Source organism: Capricornis sumatraensis, chromosome 2 (assembly GCF_032405125.1).
Source record: "Capricornis sumatraensis isolate serow.1 chromosome 2, serow.2, whole genome shotgun sequence".
In the NCBI taxonomy this organism is placed as follows: domain Eukaryota; kingdom Metazoa; phylum Chordata; class Mammalia; order Artiodactyla; family Bovidae; genus Capricornis; species Capricornis sumatraensis.
Genome location: NC_091070.1, coordinates 114303163 through 114327330, shown reverse-complemented (window position 1 = coordinate 114327330; position 24168 = coordinate 114303163). Strand labels below are relative to the sequence as shown.

General features: G+C 41.8%; 1 protein-coding gene across 1 annotated transcript in view; it reads right to left on the bottom strand.

Moving 5' to 3' along the window:
* The window catches only part of FCRL5 (Fc receptor like 5), a 120429-nt gene that overhangs the window by 23313 nt on the left and 72948 nt on the right, over positions 1–24168 (bottom strand). The window contains exons 3-8 of the mRNA XM_068994108.1: positions 15855–16106; positions 15296–15574; positions 12774–13016; positions 8787–9051; positions 5840–6135; positions 4292–4570 (exon numbers count right to left, since the gene is read on the bottom strand). Of these exons, the coding sequence (XP_068850209.1) occupies positions 4292–4570; positions 5840–6135; positions 8787–9051; positions 12774–13016; positions 15296–15574; positions 15855–16106 (1614 nt within the window). The remainder of the gene's footprint in view (positions 1–4291; positions 4571–5839; positions 6136–8786; positions 9052–12773; positions 13017–15295; positions 15575–15854; positions 16107–24168) is intronic.

Below are 24168 nucleotides of genomic sequence, written 5' to 3'. Positions count from 1 at the left end.
TGCCATTCTCTCATATCATCCTGCCCTTGCCCTGAGCTTTAAGCCAATTTGTTCACTCTCCTCTTTCACTTTCAAGAGGCTCTTTAGTTCTTCTTCAGTTTCTGCCATAAGGGTGGTGTCATCTGTATGTCTGAGGTTATTGATAAAATTCCCAATTCTCATTTCTCCTCCTAAACTGCAAGTCTGAACATTGTTTCTCTCTTTTAGTATTGACTTCTATGTAAAATCTAAGACCACTTAATATTTTTCTATCTGAGATGACTCATTGTTTTTTTTTTTCCCGCCATGATCATACACACACACACATACTCACACATGTGCACGTATATATTTTTGCCTTGAAAATCAATAACCTCATCAAGATATGTCTTTTAATCTATATACTCAAGTTTTCTTCAAATCAAGAAATTTTTAATTAAATTTTTGAGTTTTGTTTCTCTCTTTAGACAATTATCGGCACTTGTGGTCTTCATTGTCTGATCTCCATATTTTAATTTATTTTTCCTTTTGCCTTTTTCTGTGTCTTTCTACCTTGGGTTCCATATTATTTTCTCATACCAACTTCATTCCATTGACAGATTTCAGAAGTATGCATTTTATTCCTTCTCCTTCAAATTTGGATTTTATTTCTAAAATAACTTGATTGTTTTCTTTGGTTTTTCTCCTGAACTATATATATATATATATATATATATTCTTGTTTTTCTTTTCTTTTCTGATAAGATTCATCTCTTCTTTAACCTCATTAATTTCCCCATTGTATTTTTCTCCCCCTGGAGTCCATAAGTCCATATGTTCTTTAATTGTATTAAGAATATCCAGAAAACTTTTTTATTTCTTAAAAAAATTCTTCTTCTTTAAGGTATTAGGAATTTTGTGGCTTTTCTTTCCCTGTTACAGTTTTAAATGCATTGAAGCAAAAATTCCCACATTAGACTTCTTATGTTTATGGCTTATAGTTCAATGAATAAAGTTATATTCAGACTCTTGTATTTGCTTGAGAATGCTCTGTGTATGTGTGTGTGGATAGATTCAAAATGGGCATATCTTATCAGTTTATATTCCCACGAAATTTTCATGTCTTCTCTTTGGGGTATATTCCCTCAAAAAGAAAAAAAAACACAAAACAAATTATTTTGTCAGAAAGTCTGCATGGCTCAGTGTGAAGCTGCTCAATTTGTGTGTTAATTTAAGGCTCATTTATTTCTGTTCAGTTGGTATAAGCAGATGTGAAGACCAGTGTTCTCTCCCTAATCTTTTCTTCCTCATCTCACCTGAAAGACTTTTTGTTCATGGAATTACAAATACTCACTGAAGACCTACTTTGTGCCAGACACCGAGTAAGCACAGGGATGCAGAGCAGACCAAAACTAAAAAGGTTCCATTTTCATGAAGCTTACACTCTGGTATTGAGGAAGATACACATGAAACAAGAAGTAGAAGGGATTTAGATAACAGTAAGTTTGAGAAGAAAATAAAACACGATCATGAGGAAGAGGATGTGTTTAGGACTTGGGACTTTCCTCGATAGCTCAGCTTCAGGCTTTAGAGTTTGAATCTCAGAGCATTTACATTTCATAAATAATCTCTCTACTCAACAATTTATATAGGTGCAGTGTCTTCCTTTGGTCATGTTTTACTATGATCTGAAACAAGAACTGTCAAGGAGCAAGTGATCGTTCAGACTGATCAGTTTCAAGATAGGACTGCAGTAATAAGGACTCCAGATGGACTCATGGGTTCCTAAGACCACAGACCATAACAGGAACTTGCCTAAAGTTCTGACCAGACCACGCTTGTAGTTACCATCATACTATGACTAATTCCTGTTTCTCAAACCCTAAAAGTGACTCCCCTAACTCCTCCCCACCACCTTGAAGGATGATGAGACTCTGTCAAAGTGATGCTCTCCTTTGCTTTTCCAGGTAAAAAAAGGGACACCCACAGACCCTCACCTCATTTCTTTCAGAGAATCATGAATTCATTACCTTTGGGTTCTTATTCCAACTCAAATCACAGAATTCTGGGGCTTTAAGAGACACTAATTACTGTCTCATCTAACTTTCAAGAGAAAGTGAAAACAGTAAGACAAAGAATATTTTAAAATTTTGCCTAAATTACGAACTAGCTATTTTCACAACTAGGGCTAGAATTCAGATATTCTCATCCACACTGATATCATGCAACTCAAGCAAGATGTTTTACAGGTACACTGGCTCTTTCTAGGAAACCTCAGAGGTCCTGCTGTGTATATCATTCCTAGAAAAACTATTTTCCTCAATGTAGTTCGTTATATGTCATATTGTCCCAATTGACCCTGCCCCCTCTGCCACCACTTGTTGAACTGAAGGTGGGCAGTTGATTTAACAACATTTCATGTATAGACTTGCCTGTGGCTTGTGAGGTGTCTTAGAGTTAGGCTACTTGGCTAATTAGACTTGTTAGAAGCACTGCTTTGGTAGCAAGCCATACAGCACTGGCAGTTGGGGCAGACATTGAAATACAGAGCAGGATGTCCTATTACAAAGTCTAAGACAGTCAATGATGAAATTTGCAGGAGGTCTGAGGCAAGATAAGTCATAAGATAGAGTCTTAAAATTAGAGTGGAAAGCACTTCGGAGAAATACGAAAAATGGGGCAGAAAGACAGAGAAAGGAAACAGATGGCAGGGCTAGAAGTAGATAATAATGAAAGCAACTAGTTCATCAAGCATAAATACAACCTGTTTTTGAGAAATAAGTTGAATTCTGAGAAAGCTCTCAGTTCTTATTCTGTGAATCTGAATATGTTGTCTTCCTTTTTTTTTTTTTTTTCCTCCATTCCCTGGATTTACTTAGCAAACCCTCACCCCTCAGGGACATCAAGGTTTTTTTCTTTCTTATCTAAAATGATCTTATACATCTGACTCAAGATTTCTCTGTCTTTCTGCTTCTCTGAAAAGAAAACTGAACGTTCACTCTCTTCTACATGAAGATTCCAAGAGTAAATGGAAGCAATTTTGCTCCTAAAATGACAATTTTTCATGGTTCTATAGGCAACCATAAACTGTACACTGATGATTCATATACATTTACAAATGTATGTCATACTGCAACAAAACTGTAAAAAACATAATACAAAGAAATGACACATGTTATTACTGGGTTAAGTCAAAAGATTCCAGAAACCCCAGAAAAACCAGTGAGTTGGCTTCCAGGAAACCATTTCCTCCCTTCCTTTCACTTTCAGCCCCCTTTAAACCTACTGTAAGAGTCTGAACTGGAGAAGGTAATGGCCTTCCAGTGGAAAAGGCACTGGCCTTCCCTACTCCAGTGGAAAATCCCATGGATGGAGGAGCCTGGTAGGCTGTAGTCCATGGGGTTGCTAAGAGTCAGACACGACTGAGTGACTTCACTTTCACTTTTCACTCTCACTTTTCACTTTCATGCATTGGAGAAGGAAATGGCAACCCATTCCTGTGTGGAGAACCCACAACCCACGACTGAGCGACTTCACTTTCACTTTTCACTTTCATGCACTGGAGAAGGAAATGGCAAACCATTCCAGCCTGGAGAATCCCAGGGACGTGGGAGCCTGGTGGGCTGCTGTCTATGGGGTCGCACAGAGTCTGACATGACTGAAGCGACTTAACAGCAGCAGCAGCAGCAGCAAGAGTCTGAACTACTTCAGAACCCTTTGGAAAAGGTAAGCTCTTGTCCACTATATGTCCATATGTCTGAACTTGTAGCTAAATTAATATGTAGGTATTGGTGGGGAGATATGAGATGCTTCTGTGCATCCAGTTAAGAGAAATTGGCTTGGAGACTGAACACACAGGGCCTGAAAATATAATTTGAGAATACAAAAGTGTTAGTCTCTCAGTCATGTCCAACTCTTTGTGATCCCATGGCCTATAACCAGCCAGGCTCCTCTGTCCATGGACTTTTCCAGGCAAGAATACTGGAGTGGGTTGCCATTTCCTACTCCAGGGTATCTTCCTGACCCAGGGCTGGAAACTGGGTCTTCTGCATTGCAGGCATATTTTTTACCATCTGAGCCACCAGGGACTTTTGAGAAAATAAATTCATTTGGTAAAAGCGGGGGAATGTGTTGAGCTATCTTTGGGGCCTGGTTGAGTGAGGGCTGAATGAGGAGTGAAGCCCACAGATAGATGGTTCTTTGAGAAGGGAAACGAGATGAGCATTAAGTTGATGGGGTAGGAAACTGGAAGATCCATGAAAATCTCTGAAAGGAGTTGGCATGACAAGGATCTGGGTCAGGGATGGGTCACTAGCAGGAATCCAGAGCTTACCAATGACAGAGAGGTTAATGGTCTCACTGCTCTGAGGGCCAAAGCCATTGTCAGCTGTGCAGTAGTAGTTCCCAGAATGCTCTGCAGTCACAGAGAAGCTATAGGACTTTGTTCTCCATGAAGTAGCTTCTATCATTGTGAGCAACACATCTTCATGAAAAAACTGGTACCAGATGGGCGAAGACCCTCTCTGAACTTCACACTGCAGTCTCACCTCATTTCCCACAAGAGTCTGGGTTCCAGGAGGGCTGAGGGTAAGGACAGGTTGAGACACGGGCACTGAGGGAGAGAAAACCTTAGTCAACAGTTGCTTCCACTGCCTAGAGCTGTTAATCAGTGACTAGTGAAATATCCAGTCTTATGTCCACTGGCCCTCAGGAGAGCACAAATCACACTGCCCCCTAAAATTGGGCTTGGAGTTTGGCCATAACAGATGGCAAAAAAAAAAAAAAAACGCACTAAGATTCAAGGCTCAACAGAAACCATTTTAACTTCATACTGAGCTGACAGTCACCTTCATGGACTTTGGGACCTTAAGCCAAGCAAGCAGAGGTGAATTCCTCTTGACTCAGAATGGATGCCCCTTGCCCTGCTTCCAGCCCCTCCCCTCTGTGTCCTCTCACGCTGCTGCCTAACCAACTCTAAAAGTGCTTACTCAAGGAGGACATCTTTGGTATAACTATGATCCTGCTCCCTGTCTTTGTACCTTTTATGGTTTTGTATCTGTACATGATCAGTGCTTGCATGCTCAGTTGCTCAGTCAGGCCCACATGGACTGCAGACCACATGGACTTCAGCCTACCAGGCTCCTCTGTCCATGGCATATTTTCAGGCAAGAATACTGGAGAGGGTTACCATTTCCTACTCCAGACTATCTTCCCAACCCAGGAATCAAAATAGCACCTCCTGTATCTCCTGCTTTGGCAGGTGGATTCTTTACCACTGAACCATCTAGGGGTATCTGATAGGAAAGGGACAAGTGACAACTCAGTGACCCTGGGAACTGATGTTGTAGCTATGGGAAACAATGTGATTAATGAAAATCAGAAATCTGTGGATTAGTAGGGCAAGAGGACAGAAAGAGAGAAGCATTTGGCTCCTCAGAGTTGGGGTCCAGGAGAGAGAAAGCTGCTCTGCAGGAAGCTAGGGGTGTGATAACATCTGACTTGCTCACAGTACAAGGCTCAAAGGCAACAGACAGCTGTCTCAAGAGAACCTAGGTATTGAGAATGACATAGGTTTGGCCAGAGGAAGAAGCAGGGGAAACTTGAAGGTGGGAACACATTTCTGGAGGGGTCAAGGATAACAGCCTGCCTTCCCTTGTGGCTCGGCTGGTAAAGAATCTGCCTGCAGTGTGGAAGACCTGGGTTTGATCCTTGGGTTGGGAAGATACTCCAGAGAAGGGAAAGGCTACCCACTCCAGTATTCTGGCCTGGAGAATTCCATGGACTGTCCATGGGGTCACAAAGAGTTGGACACGGCTGAGCGACTTTCACTTTCACAAGGATAGAGGCCAGGGATGGGTCACTAACAGAACCTAGGGCTTACCGGTGACAGAGAGGCTCATGGTCTCACTTCTCTGAGGGCCAAAGCCATTGTCAGCTGTGCAGTAGTAGTTCCCAGAATGCTCTGCGATCAGAAAGAAGCTATAGGATGCTGTTATCCATGAAACGGCTTCTCTCTTTTTGAGCAAGACACCTTCACGATAAAACTGGAACCAGATGGGCAGAGAACCTCTCTGAACTTCACACTGAAGACTCATCTTATCTCCCACAAAAGTCCTGGTCCCAGGAGAGCTGAAGGTGAGGACAGGTTTAGACACAGGGACTGAGGGAGAGAAAAACCTTAGTCAGCAGTTGCTTCTGCCACTTTCGGAAGCTGTCAATCAGCGGCTGTTGAAATGTTCAGTCTCATGTGCACTGGCCGTTGGGGCACCCCAGAGCCTCCCTGGCTTTGTCTCCCTGGCTGTCTCCTGTTCTCCTGTTGGTCTTCTCCTTTCCCATTAGACCTGGCCCTTCTCCTCTCCTGTCTCCCCTTGTTAGGTCACCTCACTCCCATTTTTCAGAGGAGTTGATGTTATTAAGGAAGTCCCTCATTTTGCTGCCACCAGACTCACACCGTTTACCTGCATCAGCCCCTTGCTTCTCCCCTGTCTGGTGACCTTGGAAAAGCTGCCCCTCCACCAACTCAAGGAGGATCCTGCTCTTTCTTGACCCTGAGCTCACCTCCATGTGTCCCAGATATAAATTCTCTGCATCTATTCACTTCCTCCAAACACCACTTAGATGTGTTTAATCCTCTCCCCTTTAGTAAAACAGCAAAACAAAACCCTATTTGCATTTAATGTTCCCAATGTCTGTTTCTTTTCTGTGGAAAGACTCATAGAAGAAACATTGTCTCTACTTTTTTCTCACTCTGATCTTTTGCTCAATACAATCTTGTTTTTATCCCCACCAACATACTAAAGTTGATTTTTCATGCTTGTGATTATAATGATAATGGTGATAATAATAGATACTTATGATATAATATGGGAGAAGGAAATGGCAACCCACTCCAGTACTCTTGCCTAGAAAATTCTATGGATGGAGGAGTCTGGTAGGCTACAGTCCATGGGGTTGCAAAGAGTTGGACACGAATGAGCGACTTCACTCACTCACTCACATGATATAATATAATGTTTTTAACTATGTGTCTGGTGTGCATTTATCATATATTATTTGTAAACATATGTAAGCAAACACTAATTTAATGATCAAAACAATCCTGAGAAGCTATTATCACTGCCTTTATTTCACAGATGAGGAAACTGAGGCCCACTGGGGTTAAACTGTATAGCTAGTACGTGGTGAGGCACCCACCAAACCCAGCTATCAAAGCAGGTTCTCATCTGTATTCTTCCGCTTTCCTTTTCAGTGCTTTGTGGCTAAATTCAGGGGATGTGACTCAATTCTTATCTTTCATCATATATCAGTTCTGCCTTCTCTGACTTGGCCTCTACTGTCTTTTGCTTAAAACTCTCCCTCACTTGGTTTCACTTTGTTAAACACTCCTACAGTGTTGGTCTAGTCTCTGTATCCTTAGATGTCAGTATAGTCTGGCATACTGAATATATGAAGTAATTACTTAGGAGGTGGATAAAGGAGCCATTCTATAGAACTTTGTGTAACTCTGAGAGCATCTGATGATGACATCCTGCCTCCAAATTCCTTGGGTCTGTGGATGTCAGGAGCACAGCTTCTCTGTCTCTTTCATTTGATGTCTCCTTCCAGGGTTCCCTGATCCTTTCCTTTAAAACCTTTTGCATATCTATTGTGGGAGGGGCTGCATTCTGGCTTATCTCCAGCCTTGCTCTGCTTGTTTGTTTTTTTTTTTTCCAAACAGAAGAGAAAATAGGTTGCTTCCAGGACCAGCCAGGACTGGACTCTATTATCTGTACAAACCCACATCACACTGCTCCCTAAAATTGGGCTTGGACTTTGGCCACACATAGATGACACAAAACTGAGATTTAGGGCTCAATTGAAACCTATCTAACTTGATTTTGAGCTGACATTCACCTTTAGGGCCTTAAATCAGGCAAGCAGAGGTGAGTTCCTCTTGGCTCACAGTGGTTATCCCTTGATCTGCTGCCAGCCCTTCCCCATTTGGGCCCCTAACCATTGCTACCTAACCAACTCTAAAAGAGCTTACTCAGTGTGGTTATGTTGAATTAAACTTATGGTTTACTTACGGTAAACTTGTGGTTACCAGGGGGTAAAGAAGTGAGGAGGGGATAGACTGGGAGATCGGGACTGACATGTACATCACTACTATATGTAAAAGAGATAACTAATAAAGACTACTGTAAAGCACAGGGAACTTAACTCAATATTCTGTACTGACCTATATTGGAAAAGAATCTAAAAATGAATGTGTATATATTTATGTATGACTGATCCACTTTGCGGTACACTTGAAACTAACATAACACTGTAATTCAACTACACTCCGATAAACATTTTCTTAAAAAGAGGGTCATATTTGGAGTAACTATGATTATGCTCCTTGTCTTTACATCTTACCTGGTTTTGTACACTGTAAATGATCAGTTTCTGATATGAAAGGGACAAGAGACACATCTGTGCCTCAGGGAGAACTGATTTTGTGGCTACAGGGGACAGTGTAATGGATGAAAATCAGGAATCTGGGCGGGGGGACAAGACAAGAGGACAAAAAGAGAGAAGCACTTGACTCCTCAGAGGTTGGGGTCCAGGAAAGACAGAGCTGCTGTGCAGGCAGCCAGGGGCACAGTGGCACACAGGCTTCTGAAGGAACCAGGCTCAAAAGCAGCAGATGGCTGTCTCAGTGAGCTGGGGTGTTGAGAACATTGGTTTGGCCAGATGAAAAAGAAGGTGACACTGAAGGTGGGAACACATTTCTGGGGCAGTCAGGGATAGAGGCCAAGTATAGGTCTCTAACAGAACCTGGGCTTACTAGTGATAGGGAGGCTTACTTACTCACAGCCGCACTCCTCTGAGGGCCAAGGCCATTGTCAGCTGTGCAGTAGTAGTTTCCAAAGGGCTTTTCAGTCGGTGACAATCTATGGAATACTTTTCTCTCTGAATTGGATTTTATCTCCTTAAGCAACACGTCTTCATGAAAAAACTGGTACCTGATGGGCAGAGAACCTCTCTGAACTTCACACTGAAGGCCCATCTCTCTCACAAGAGTCCAGGTCCCAGGAGGTCTGGGAGTGAGGACAGGTTGAGACACAGGGACTGAGGGAGAGAAAAACCTTAGTTAACAGTTGCCCCTGGCACTTCCTGAAGCTGTAAATCAGCGGCTATTGAAATGTCCAGTCTCATGTCCACTGGCTTTCAGGGCAGCCCACCGTCTCCCGACTTTTCTCCCCAGCTCTTTCTTCTTCTCCATGTTGGTCTTCTCCTTCTCCATCAGACCTGGCCCTTCTCTTCTGCTATCTCCCCTTGTTAGGTGACCTGACTCCCATTTTCCAGGGGAAATGATGTTCTTGGGGAAGAAATCCCTGATTTTGCTCCCATCAGACTGACACATTTACCTTGCTCCTTCCCTCTACCATAGGACTTGGAAGATCAGTCCCCTCACCTGCCCAGGCCACTCTTAGTCTTCCTGTCAGTCTCTGCTCTCCTTTCTCCCTTTGCTGGGATTGGCCTCAGGCCTCTGCCCCTTTCTCTTTTCTGGACTACATTCACGTACTCTTCTAGAATCTCCTCTGTTCCTACACTCTCCCTGTATCCAGCCTGACACTCTCTATTTATAGGTGAGAAAACTGAGTCAGGAAGAGGTTAGGAGATCTGTCTGTGGTAACCCATCAGGATGTTTTCAGGGCCAGACAGGACCTAAGTCTGTCTCCTGACTCCTGTTCCAAAGTTAAATAACATGGACTCCTTAAAAGGGGAACTGGAGCTTGTCACCAATGAAGGGAACAGCACAGGGCTCTACTGAAGCTATTTTCCTGTCACCACCACAACTACCTTAACAGTACTGAGGGTAAGATGATGTTAGACACTGGTAAAGGAGGTAGGGTAGTTTGGGGTGGTGTAGTAACCATAGTTACATGGTTGGAGTAACTGATGTTGCTACCTGTTGCTGTATCCTACATGGATTTGCACACTGGTTACTGAAAATAATTAACTATTGATTGGAACAACAGATATCTCCATAACCCTGGGATAGAGGAATTATTTGAGAACTACTATGATTGATTCGAAACTCAAGCATATGGGATTTCAACAGATAGAAAAGAGAAAAACGGTGAGTTCTACAGATGCTGGGTTCAAGAAAGGAGAGGGAGAGATGTTGCAGACATATTAGGGGGTATGATAGTATCTGAACTGGTTGAAGGATGAGGCCCACAAGATAGAGACACTTATTCAAAGCCAATGGGGACGGTGTTATGGAGTGAACTGTGTCCCTCTTTAATACATATATTGAAGTCATAACCTCCAATGTGGCTGTATTTGGAGATAGAGCCTTTAAGGAAATAATTAAGGTTAAATGATTGACTATATTCTTGGCAGCTGAAGATTGTAAAGCTCTATACAGTGAGCAAAAACAAGACCTTGAGCTGACCATGGTTCAGATCATGAGCTCCTTATTGCAAAATTCGGACTTAAATGGAAGAAAGTAGGGGAAACCACTAGACCATTCAGGTTTGATCTAAATCAAATCCCTCATGGTTATACAGTGAAGGTGATGAATAGATCTGGTAGATAGAGTGCTGAAGAATGATGGATGGAAGTTCACAACAAAGTGTGGAAAATTCTTAAAGAGCTGGGATCATCAGATTTCACTGGTGGTCCAGTGGTTAAGAATCTACCTTGCAATGCAGGGGATGAAGATTTGATCCCTGGTCCAGGAAGATTCCCACATGCCATGGAGCAACTAGGCCTGTTTGCCATAACTACTGAGCCCAAGCACCTAGATCTCATACTCCATAACGAAAGAAGCCACTGCAATGAGAAGCCTGCTCCCTGCAACAAAGAGTAGCCCTCACTTCAAAGAAGAGTAGCCCTTACTGCAACTAGAGAAAGCCCAGATGCAGCAACAAAGACCCAGTGCAGCCATAAATAAAGAAAACTTTTTTTTTTTAAAGAAATAGATGGAAATATCAGACCACCTTACCTGTCTCCTGAGGGACCTGTATGCAGGTCAAGAAGCAACAGTTAGAACCAGACATGGAACAATGGACTAGTTCAAAATTGGGAAAAGAGTACAACAAGACTGTATATTGTCACCCTGCTTATTTAACTTATATGCAGAGCACATCATGTGAAATGCAAGACTGGATGAATTACAAGCTGAAATCAAGATTGCCAGGAGAAGTATCAACAACCTCAGGTATGCATATGAAACCACTCTAATGGCAGAAAGTAAAGAGGAGCTAAAGAGCCTCTTGATGAGGGTGAAAGAGGAGAGTGAAAAAGCTGGCTTGAAATTCAACATTCAATAAACGAAGATCATAGCATCTGGTCCCATCACTTCATGGCAAATAGAAGGGGGAAAAAGTGGAAGCAGTGACAGATTTTCTTTTCTTGGGCTCCAAAATCACTGCAGATGGTAACTGCAGCCGTGAAATTAAAACACGCTTGCTCCTTGGAAGGAAAGCTATGACAAACCTAAAAGATAGCATATTAAACAGCAGAAATATCACTTTACTGATAAACGTCTGTATAGTCATCAGTGATATAGCTTTTCCAGTAGTCAGCCAGGTATGGATGTTAGAACTGGACCATAAAGAAGACTGAGTGCTGAAGAATTGATGTTTTCAAATTGTGGTGCTGGAGAAGACTCTTGAGAGTCCTTTGGACTGCAAGGAAATCAAACCAGTCAATTCTTTTTTTTTTTTTTTCCCTTAGTAATCATTTATTTATTTATTTATTTTTGTTTTTTAATTTTTATTTTTACTTTATTTTACTTTACAAGGACTTTTGGACTCAGAGGGAGAGGGAGAGGGTGGGATGATTTGGGAGAATGGCATTGAAACATGCATACTATCATGTAAGAATTGAATCACCAGTCTATGTGCGATGCAGGATACAGCATGCTTGGGGCTGGTGCATGGGGATGATCCAGAGGGATGTTGTGGGGAGGGAGGTGGGAGGGGGGTTCATGTTTGGGATTGCATGTACACCCGTGGTGGATTCATGTCAATGTAAACCAGTCAATTCTAAAGAAAAATCAATCCTTAATATTCACTGGAAGGACTGATGCTGAAGCTAAAGCTCCAATACTTTGGCGACCTGATGCGAAGAGCCAACTCATTGGAAAGGACCCTGATGCTGGGAAAGATTGAAGGCAAGAGGAGAAGGGGGTGGCAGAGGATGAGATGGTTAGATAGCATCACTGACTCTTTGGATATGAATTTGAACTAACTCTGGAAGACAGTGAAGCATAGGGGAACCTGGCGAGCTGCAGTCCATGGGGTTGCAAAGAGTCAGACACAACTCAGAGACTGAACAACAAAGGTTAAATGAGGTCATAAGAGAAGATTGATCCCCTAATCAGATAGGACTGGCATCCTTACAGATAGGAGAGGAAGATACCAGAGACCTCTCTCTCTTCAAGGACAGAGAGGAAAGGTTATGTGAGGACACAGAGAGAATGTGACCTACTACAAGAGAAAGAGGGCCCTCTTATCAAGAGACATGGCCCCAGGTCATTCCAGCTCTAAAATTCTATTTATTCAGGAACCATTTCATTTAAAAAGAAATTTTTAAATATGAAGATCCCGCACATATGCCAGTCATTGAATACTTTCTCTGTCCTCCATTTCTAGGAGTTTCCAAAAGCTCCCACAATCCATTCTACCCCTAAATCCCCCTGCTGTTAGTCTAACTTCTGGCAGATTATTCATAGCAGGAAATTATTGGCAACAATCAACACCCACTCCCACTCAACCACCTCATGGTCTTTACAAAGTTTGAAAAGCTGTTCTGCAAATGATAGTTGGCAGACACACCTTTCACACTGATGATCACTGAGTTGCTCTTAATGGAAAAGCGACCATTTCTGGCAATACAGTAATACTCTCCAGCATCGCTGTTTTGCACCACAGGGACCTTGAATTCTGTTTTTGAGGAAGTTTGAAGCTCTCTGTCCTTCCACAGTCTGTGTTGTTTTTTGTACCAAGAGACTGTGGTAGGCCTTGGAACTCCACTTACTGAGCAGATGAGAACCAGCTCCAGACCTTCAAACACGAACTCTGGATGGGAGTGTATTCGGATATCAGGAACAATTTCTAAGTGAATATAAATGACATGTGGGATTCTTGGCATTGGAGTGTCACAGAATGAGACACAGAAGAGTCACAGAATGGGAAGGGCTGAGTCTGCTGACCTGATGGGAAGTTGACCTGGGGTGGAATTGAGATTTCTGCTTGGGAAGACGGAGAAAGTGCTGGAGAGACAATTGTTTGAGAGAACTTCAATTCCTAATGAACTGGTGGAGCCAGTTCCTGAAATTGAAAGTGTTAGTTGCTCAGTCCTGTCCAACTCTTTGTGACCCCATGGACTAGAGTCCACCAGGCTCCTCTGTCCATGGAATTCCCTAGGCAAGAATACTGGAGTGGGTAGTCATTCCCTTCTCCAGGGGCTCTTCCCAACCCAGGGATCAAACCCAGGTCTCCCACACCGCAGGCAGATTCTTTACCATCTGAGCCACCAGGAACCAATTATTCCACAGGGAATAAAATGCCCAGCCTCTCCTCATGCCCTACCTGACAGAGCATGGGCCAGTCATCCTGGAAATTACACCCAGTGCCCAACACTGAAGTGGTGAGGATGGCAAAGGACAGGAAGACTTGGCACTGGAGGTACTTGTTCTGAAGCTGTGACGACTTTGGTGCTTTGCTGGAAATCAATCATTGACATATACAGCAAGCTTGCCCTGGAGTAAGCACTTCTTAACACCTCTGCCTGTCAGTTAGATGGTCAGAGGAGGTGGACCTGTGACAGTCCTCCTAAAATAGGAAAATCTGGGATGAAAGTGTTCTACACTCCAGGTGGTTATGGTTTTACACTAGGATATTGGCTAAGGGCAATGCCGTTTTGAGTTATCCTGGAGGCTTGAAGAACAAGGGAAGATACCTGGGAACAGATAAGGAGTAGGATTTGGGGTCTGGGTTCCATCAGTAACATGAAGGGAGATCCTGTGCTAGCAATGACTGTGTTGCAGCTGTTGAGTAACAACCTCTCCACTTCCTCTCAGTTGTCCAGTCCAAATCCTATACCTAATATCTAGACAGTTTCAAGGACTTCCCTGGTGGCTCAGATGGTAAAGAATCTGCCTGCAATGTGGGGGACCTCGGTTTGATCCCTGGGTTGGGAAGATCCCCTGGAGAAGGGAATGACTACCCACTCCAGTATTCTTGCCTGGGGAATTCCATGGACAGAGGAGCCTGGTGGATTCTAGTCCATGGGGTCACAAAGAGTTGGACAGGACTGAGTAACATTTTCAATTTCAGACAGTTTGGAAGAAACATGAAACCATCTTTTTTGCTTGGGAATGGGAGCAAATTGATGGAGAATGCTAACCACTTTCACTATTTCCTCACTCAGGAGAGCATGTACCCCAGATCTGCATCCGTCCTGGTGCTCCTATGAGATATCAATACGTCAAAATAAATCAGAAGAGGCACTTGACCATTGGGTGGCACTCACGCTTGAAGACCTATACAGTTTCAGAGACTTAGGAAAAAGCAATAGTGGGTACAAATGAAAGTCACTCAGTCGTGTCCAACTCTTTGTAACCCCATGGACTATACAGTCCATGGATTTCTCCAGGTCAGAATACTGGAGCAGACAGCTTTTCCCTTCTCCAGGGGATCTTCCCAACCCAGGGATTGAACCCAGGTCTTCTGCATTGCAGGTAGATTCTTTACCATCTGATCACAAGGGAAGCCCAGTGGGAACAACATCATCCCTAAATACATCCAGTTAGAAATATTTGCTCCCCAAGCTCTTGTCCTTTAGATTTTTTTTTATTCTTAAGTGCTCACCTCCAGGCATCTAACATTCTAAGAATCTGTCCATCTGGCTGAGCAGAGTCCATCTAGCTCAATCAAAGGGCTCTGTGGTTTATGCCTATAGTGTACATGTGTGTGCTCAGCTGCTTCAGTTGTGTCCAGCTGTTTGTGACCCTATGGACTGTAGCCCGCCAGGCTCCTCTGTCCATGGAACTCTCCAGGCAAGAATACTGGAGTGGGTTGCTATGCCCTCCTCCAAGGGATCTTCCCCACCCAAAGATCAAACCCAGGGCTCTTACATCTCCTGCATTGGTAGGCGGGTTCTTTACCACTAGCACCACCTGGGAAGCCCATGCCTACAGGCCCACCAGAAAAAAAAAAAAAAAAATGATGTCAAGGAAGCCTAACTTCAGAGGAAAAAGAACAAGTTGTGTCTCACAGTACTGAAAGAAAAACAAACTGCTGTGTCATTCTGCCCAGCCCTTCCCAGCCCCATTCTGGAAAATCTCAGCACTCACCTTGTACCTGTATCTGTAATTCCTGGCTCCGTTTCTGGACAAGGGAATTAAGTCTCCGTGCCTCACACCAGTAAGACCCTGAGTTTTCTCTCCGTATGGGAGAGAACTGGAATTCTGGGGAGATTCTCCATTCTGACGTCGTGGATGGTTTGACGAAGCGGAACTGGAGCTGGCCTTCTGGCCTCTGTAGAGAGAGCTGGCTCTCACAGGTCAAGGTCACTGTGTGCCCCTCGGTGGGCTGGGTAGAGCTGGCTCTCAGCACAGGACTTGGAAACAGCTCTAGAGAGAAGGATCACGATATTTCTCAGGGAAGTGAGGTTTGGAACTGCTTTGGAGAAAAACACAGTTCATCCTTGGCACCCACAAGCAGAACATACAAAAGCAGGTGGAAAAGATGCCACCTTTGATTACTAATATCCTCCAAAGCACAGTAGTACTTTCTCTATTCCTTGTAGGAATGCTCCCTGAGGTTCAGCAGTATTTCAGACCACCCTTTTTATCCTCTACAATCTCAGGAGTCCTCATTTTGACTAACCTATTTCACAAAATAACACTTTACCTTGGACTACGATTTGAATTTTGTTTGAAGAAACCGAGTGAGTATCTTTAACTCCACTACAGTAATATTCACCATTGTCCTTCATACTTGCTTGATGAATATGGAAGTCAGAAGTTTTGTTAAGGATTTTCAGGATTTTTCCGTTCTTGTACAATGTCATGTTATTTAGTACTATGTTTGCCTTTGCTTGGCATCTCAGAACCACGGAGTCTTCTTCAAACACATCAGATGGAGCCTGCAGGATCAGGTTGGCTGTAGGAAACACAAGGGAGTTGTTTGTTTCTTCAGATTGCTTCTCCCCTCTTTTCACCATTATTCTAAAAGATTTTACAAGACTGGGAACTAGGGAAAAGGATGCTTAAAGTAATCATCATTTCTTTTTTTCTGATTTTATCTATTTAATTAATTAATTTATTTTTGACCATGCCACATGTCTTGTGGGATCTTAGTTCCCCAACCAGGGATCAAATCCATGCTCCCTGAACTGAAAGTGCAGAGTCCTAACCACTGGACCACCAGGGAAATCCCTTTTTTTTCCCTGGCTTTAAAAGGAACACATATGCTTGAGAAAATGCTTAAAACAGAAATGCAAATTAACCTTATCAACTCACCAGATTTTGTCATATATTTTTCCAGTTCTTTTATCTATGTGCATGTATATAAGAGTCTGTATATATTTCTTTTTATGAAATTAAAATATTTATCCACTTGATAACTTGCTTTTCATTTACTTTACTATGAGTACTTTCCTATGTCATCAATATCATTCCTTAACCTGGTTTTCAATGACCGCAACATTTTCCTTCAATGGCAGTAAGATAATTTATTTAATGAATTTTCTCTTCTTGACCATTTAAGATTCTTCAATTTTGGTTGTATATATCTATGACTATTTCAGTAGGTAAATTCTTAAGAGAAGAATTGTCAGGTCAAAAGGCTAAACATTTTCTTAACTCTTTGCTACTATACTGTTCCTTGTTCACTAAATTAAAGAGCATTATATTATAACTAGAAAGATACTGCCTCAAATTCATTCAAAATAGGTGGTTTTAGGACAGAAATGGAAATTACTCCCTCTCTATCTTCTATCTACCTATCTATAAAATATTAATAAATCCTCACATAGATTTTTATTCCAAATAAATTTTATAAGCCTCAAACTAAACATAGATTCAGAAACCATTCAAATAAATTGCTTCTCAAATTTTCTTTTACCTGAGCAGCTTGTAAAACATATAAATTCTTGGGCCCTATTTCTATAGCTTTTGAATTAGCAAATGCAGCTGGGTTTTGAATCAGTTTATTATTCCTAAACTCTTTTTTCTTTCATTTCTTTCCCACCTGCAGAAAAGATTAAGTCCACACGATCACTTGAGTGTGAGTCCTGGGCCTGGCATTTGTACCCTCCAGATTCACGGACCTCAAAGGTGTTTCCTGTTGTCTTATATTGTATTTCTCCAGGAAGATACCAACGGTACCATTTTATTTTCTGTGGTGCATTGATCTGAAATGCTTTGCAAGTCAGTGTCACAGTCTCTCCTTTGAAGAGAGTGGTCCATGGAGGATGGAGGGAAATAACAGATTTTATTTCAGTTGCTGTGGAGGAAAAAGAAAGAATCTGAGGTGGAGTGGCCTACAGTTCCCATCACAGTGGTTTGTGAGGCACAGTCCAGAGGCCTTGACTTTGGAGGATCCCCAAGAAATCCCTGGGAAGGTCACTTGGTTCATGGCTTTGTTTCAACCAGAGCTCTCACCCAGGAGAAAGCGACTGCTGAAGAGATGGCAGTGAGCAAAGAGATTTCAAGATTGCAATACCAGTAAGATTAACTGCCAAATGTCAATAGGAAAAATGATTGGTTAGTTTGTTATAGAATTGGATTCTGGAAAAAGTCATCCTCTGCCACTTTATCATGTTCATAAACTCATAAGAACTTCACAAGGAGTTGTTAAAATCACAGTTTTGCACTTTGCACAAAAAAAGGGATAATCATATTAAGATTTTGGCACTAACAAAACTTGAGAGATTAACTTGCTTAACGCTTTCATTTTATAGATGATATACAGAAAAAGATAAAGATAAGACCACATATTTCTCATTCTCACAGTCAAGAAAGCCTTCCCAACTAGAAAGCTCCTTGAAAGTCAAAAGAGGGTGATGATCCTAGTAGGGGCCTATAGATATAGAAGGAAACTTAGGAAACTTTTGGAGGCCATTGCAAGTTAATGATAGCCCAAGAAAGCTACTGGAACATTGTTCAATGAAGCAAGCTTGCTTAATTATAAAACTGTAAACAAAACCACAAGATATGACCCAGGCCACTAGATGGAACAACTGTCACCACCCTTCCACTAATATGATAATCCTAGTTTGACCTCATAGGGTCAGACAATTTTCTGCCTAATATGAAGGAGGAGCTAATGATGTATGCCTTATGTTTGCAGCCACATGTACTTGAAGAAGAGGTCTTCTCCCCTCCTGTTTTTCTCATTATAAAACTGTAACCCACTCAATCCTCACAACAGAGTTCCCTCACCTGTCCGTTTCCATCTCTTACAAGCATCTTATATTAATAAATTTACTTCTTGCCTATCAGAAAAAAAAAAAAAAAAGAGTGATGCTCACTGTACACATAGGTCTCTTCACCACAATCCATCTTGGCTAAGAGATGTGTACACACACATGGGGGGATCCTTAGATATACCAAATTCAGACTCAGAACCAGGCAAATCAAAATGATTGGCCAAAGGGAACCAGGAAGAAATGCCCCACGTAAGTGATGGAGAGATTCTCTCTGAGTCTGCCCGTGTATCTATCCACATACACTGTACCCTTTTTCCTCCTAATAAACACTTAACTGTTTCACTATCAAAAATAAATAAATAAATAAAAAGTCCATCATAGATAATTATGGTAAAGCAAGGAATGGACAAGGTGTTAGCTAGAATCCAGAGATGATCTAGATAAGGATGAAACACTGATGCATCTGGTTTTGGACAGGAGACAGGTTGTAGACGGTTCTTGCTATTCACGGGTCTTCAAATATCCAGGATACCCTCTGATCCAAACAAATGTCAATGAACAGTCAGAACTCTAAAAAATGTAGGATACAATTTATCTTCTCCCCCAATCTCCTCTTATTGTGCATTTCTTCCTTTTAAGGGCCCATCTGTTGGATGCTCTATTCTCCACACATTTCCTGGACAGAATACTGTAGAGAATGAAACATTCCCACTGTGATGTTTTCAGAGCAGTTTTTTGGGTTTGATGACTGGAGAACATCTTATCCCAAGTCTTAAACATTTGACATGGAGTTAAGATGTCCTGCCTTGTGATCTGAGGTTCGTTTGCAATAGGAGTAAGTGCAGGGCCCAGTGACAGCCAGTAGCTGCTTGAGCATTTGCTACTTTTTCCGGGGAGGGTCTGAGGATGACTATGTAGCCATCCAGGCCGTAGGGCAATCCCAGTAAACCAGGTAGCATGTTCACATCCTTGTCAATGTCAGCAAGAGAAACAGGAGATATTAGAGATCCTCAGACAATTGTCACAAGTATTTCATATTTATCAGAGAGACATTCTTCTCCAGCAACACTGAAGAACATAAGAAAGGAGAACTCACCAAACAGTCCACCGACAGGAGCTGTAAAAATATAAAGAGCCAGAGATGAGCACAGAGCAGGGATTCTTTGGCTTTTCAAAAGTAATGCTTGTTTTTTTCTGATTCACTTACTATTTTTTTGTTAAAATTTATTTTAAAAATATAACAGTCCTTTAGCAAATGTCTATGTATATTGGTCATTGTGCTTAGACTATTAAGATGAATTTTAAAAATAGTATCTGATAGCAAGAAGTTAATTTGGGGGGGGGGTGTGATAAAACAGAAGCCTGAAGAAAGTATTATAATACAGGGTGTAGATACTAAGAATACACATGGGGACATCATAAAGGCAGAAGGGTCACCCATCCCAATATGTAGGGTCTGTGTGTGGGAGTGAGTGTGTAGCAAAGGAAGTGATGCTTGAGAAAACTGGATGAGAACATAGGAGTCAGCCAGGGAAAGGTGTTTCTACGTGGCAAGAGATGATGGAGAGGGCAGGCAAAACAGAACGGCCCCAGATGTGAAGAAATAGCACTGGGTGTTCAGCTGGGTAAGAGAGTGGTTATGGAAGGTAGAGAATTTAAGGGAAATCAGATTGGACAAGCAGACAGGGTCTAAGTTATGAGTGGTAAGCAGCTATGGTTTCATCATAAAAGTAACAGGGAACCATGGAAACGTTTCAAGAGGAGGAGTGACAAGAGTAAAAGCTGTAACTTCGTTGGAGCACTCTGGAAGAGGTAAAGCAGAAGGACTGGAGAGAAGGCAGAGCAAGATATAGTGATACTTAAATTTCTTCAGAGTATTTATCTGAAATCATCTCACTTGTTTGTTTGTTCACTTTCTCTTCTCTACAATAGAATCTGTATGACAGTGGGGACTTCTTATTTTCACCATACATCACACAGAATTTATAACAGTGCCAAACTCATCAGACATGTTTCATAAATGATTACTGAACAGTGAATTAATTAGAAGTACTAGATCAGTAAGTATCTCTACTTGAGAGGATATGGGTTTTTTAAATTATTTATTTTAATTGAAGCATAACTACTTTACAATATTGCGATGGTTTTTGCCATACATCAATATGAATTGGCCACAGGTACACGTGGTCCTCACATCCTGAACCCCCCTCCCACCTCCCTCCCTTCCCTATCCCTCTGGGTTGTCCCAGAGCACTGCCTTTGGGTACCCTGCTTCATGCACGAACTTGCACTGGTCATCTATTTTGCATATGGTAATGTAGATGTTTCAGTGTTATTCTCTCAAATCATCCCACCCTTGCCTTCTCCCACTGAATCCAAAAATCTGTTCTCCATCTGTGCTTCTTTTGTTGCCCTGCATGTAGTATTGTCGGTACTGTCTTTCTAAATTCCATACATATGCATCAAAACACAGTATTTGTTTTTCTCTTTCTGACTTCCTTCACTCTGTATAATAAGCTCCAGTTTCATCCACTTCATTAGAACTGACTCTAAAGGGTTCCTTTTTATATGAGTAATATTCCATTGTGTATATGTACCACAACTTCTTTATCCATCCATCTGCGGATGGACATCTACGTTGCCTCCATGTCCTAGCTATTGTAAACAGTGCTGCAATTAACACTGGGGTACATGTGTCTCTTTCAATTCTGGTTTGAGAGGATGCAGGCTTGAGAAAGGGGTAACCAAGAGGCAGAGAAGGCAAAACTGACAGGTTTTGTACATTGATTACACATTCCAATGAGGAACAGACTTGAGTGATTCATTCAGCAGGAATTTGTGGAATTTGTCTAACCATATCTAGGAACTGGACAAGGCAATGGAAATCCAGCAGTGAGCAAAAGGGATATGATCTCTGTCCACATGAGGCTGATGGAGAAGTAATCCAAACCTAAGTGTTATAATCAGAACAATGGATTATTTGCCATTTTCTGAAAACCTCAACACCATGGATTTTGTATTGTTATATAAGTAGCGATTATTTTTCTGAGTGTATTCTATATGGTAGATATGCAACCTATATCATTCCATGTAATCTATTCACTATCCATATGAGGAAAGTTTGATGATTGTCCTTATTTTACAGACAAGAAACTGTTTAGGCAAGCAGAGACATCACTACAACAACAAAGGTCCATATAGTCAAAGTGTGGATATGAGTTTGAAAAAACTGTGGGAGACAGTGGGGGACAGAGGAGCCTGGTGTGCTACTGTCCATGGGGTCACAAGAGTTGAAGGCAACTTAGCAACTGAATGATGAACAACAACAACAAATACTTTTTTGAGTGTATTCTATATGGTAGATATTGCCCTATGTTGTTTCATGTAATCTTGTCACAACCCCTATGAGGAAAATTCTATGATTATCCCCATTTTACAGATGAAAAACTGTTTGATAGCTGGTAGAGGCAGAAGACTCTACACATGGACATCACCAAAGGGTCAATACCAATATCAGATTGATTATGTTCTTTGCAACCAAAGATGGAGAAGCTCTATATAGCCAGCAAAAATATAACTAGGAGCTGACTGTGTCTCAAATCATGAACTCTTTATTGCCAAATTCAGACTTAAATTGAAGAAAGTAGGGAAAACCACTAGATCATTCAGGTATGACCTAAATCAAACCCCTGACAGTTATACAGTGGAAGTGACAAACAGAATCAAAGAACTAGATCTGATAGACAGAGTGCCTGAAGAACTAAGGATGGAGATTCATGACATTGTACAGGAGGCAGTGATCAAGACCATCCCCAAGAAAGAGAAATGCAAAAAGGCAAAATATTTGTCTGAGGAAGCCTTACAAATAGCTGTGAAAAGAAGAGAAGTGAAAGGCAAAGGAGAAAAGGAAACATATACCCATCTGAATGGAGAGTTTCAAAGAATAGCAAGGAGAGATAAGAAAGCCTTCCTCAGTGATCAATGCAACGAGTAGAGAAAACAACAGAATGGGAAAGACTAGAGATCTTTTCAAGAAAATTAGAGATACAAAGGGAACATTTCATGCAAAGATGGGCACAATAAAAGATAGAAATGGTATGGACCTAACAGAAGCAGAAGATATTAAGAGGTGGCAAGCAGACACAGAAGAACTATACAAAAAAGATCATCACAACTCAGTAATCACGATGGTGTGATCACTCACCTAGAGTCACACATCCTGGAATGTGAAGTCAAGTGGGCCTTAGGAAGCATCACTATGAACAAAGCTAGTGGAGGTGATGGAATTCTAGTTGAGCTACTTTAAATCCTAAAAGATGATGCTGCGAAAGTGCTGCACTCAATATGCTAGCACATTTGGAAAACTCAGCAGTAGCCACAGGACTGGAAAAGGTCAGTTTTCATTCCAATCCCAAAGAAAGTCAATGCCAAAAAATGTTCAAACTACCACACAATTGCACTCATCTCACACTCTAGGAAAATGATGCTCAAAATTCTCCAAGCCAAGCTTCAACAGTATGTGAACTTTGAACTTCCAGATGTTCAAGCTGGATTTAGAAAAGGCAGAGGGACCAAAGATCAAATTGCCAACATCCGCTGGATCATCAAAAAAGCAAGAGAGTTCCGAAACATCTGCTTTATTGACTACACCAAAGCCTTTGACTGTGTGGATCACAACAAACTGTGGAAAATTCTTCAAGAGATGGGAATACCAGACCTGCCTCCTGAGAAATCTGTATGCAGGTCAAGAAGAAACAGTTAGAACCAGACATAGAACAACAGACTGGTTCCAAGTTGGAAAAGGAGTACGTCAAGGCTGTATATTGTCACCCTGCTTATTTAACTAATATGTAGAGTACATCAAGAGATACACTGGGCTGGAAAAAGCACAAGCTGGAATCAAGATTGCTGGGAGAAATATCAATAACCTCAGATATGCAGATGACACCACCCTCATGGCAGAAAGTGAAGAGGAACTAAAAAACCTCTTGATGAAAGTGAAAGAGGAGAGTGAAAAAGTTGGCTTAAAACTCAACATTCAGGAAACTAAGATCATGGCATCCAGTCCTATTACTTCATGGCAAATAGATGGGGAAACAGGGAGAGACTTTATTTTGGGGGGCTCCAAAATCACTGCAGATGGTGATTGCAGCCATGAAATTAAAAGACATTTGCTCCTTGGAATAAAAGTTATGACCAACCTTGACAGCATATTAAAAAGCAGAGATATTACTCTGCCAACAAAAGTCTGTCTAGTCAAAGCTATAATTTTTCCAGTAGTCATGTGTGGATGTGAGAGTTGGACATAAAGAAAGCTGAGCAGTGAAGAATTGATGCTTTTAAACTGTGGTGTTGGAGAAGATTCTTGAGAGTCCTTTGGACAGCAAGGAGATCCAACCAGTCCATCCTAAAGGAAATCCATCCTGAATATTCATTGGGAAGACTGATGCTGAAGTGAAACTCCAATAGTTTGGCCACCTGATGAGAAGAACTGACTTATTTGAAAAGACCCTAATGCTGGGAAAGATTGAAGGCAGGAAGAGAAGATAACAACAAAGGATGAGATGGTTGGATGGCATCACCGACTCAATGAACATGAGTTTGAGCAAACTGGGGGAACTGGTGATGGACAGGGAGTTCTGGCATGCTGCAGTCCATGGGATCACAAAGAGACAGACACGACTGAGTGACTGAACTAAACTGAACTGAGAGGCAGAATATAATTTTTAACCCATTTATTTGAACCCATCTTGTTTGATCCCAACGCATATGCTCCTGGCTATTACCCTATCC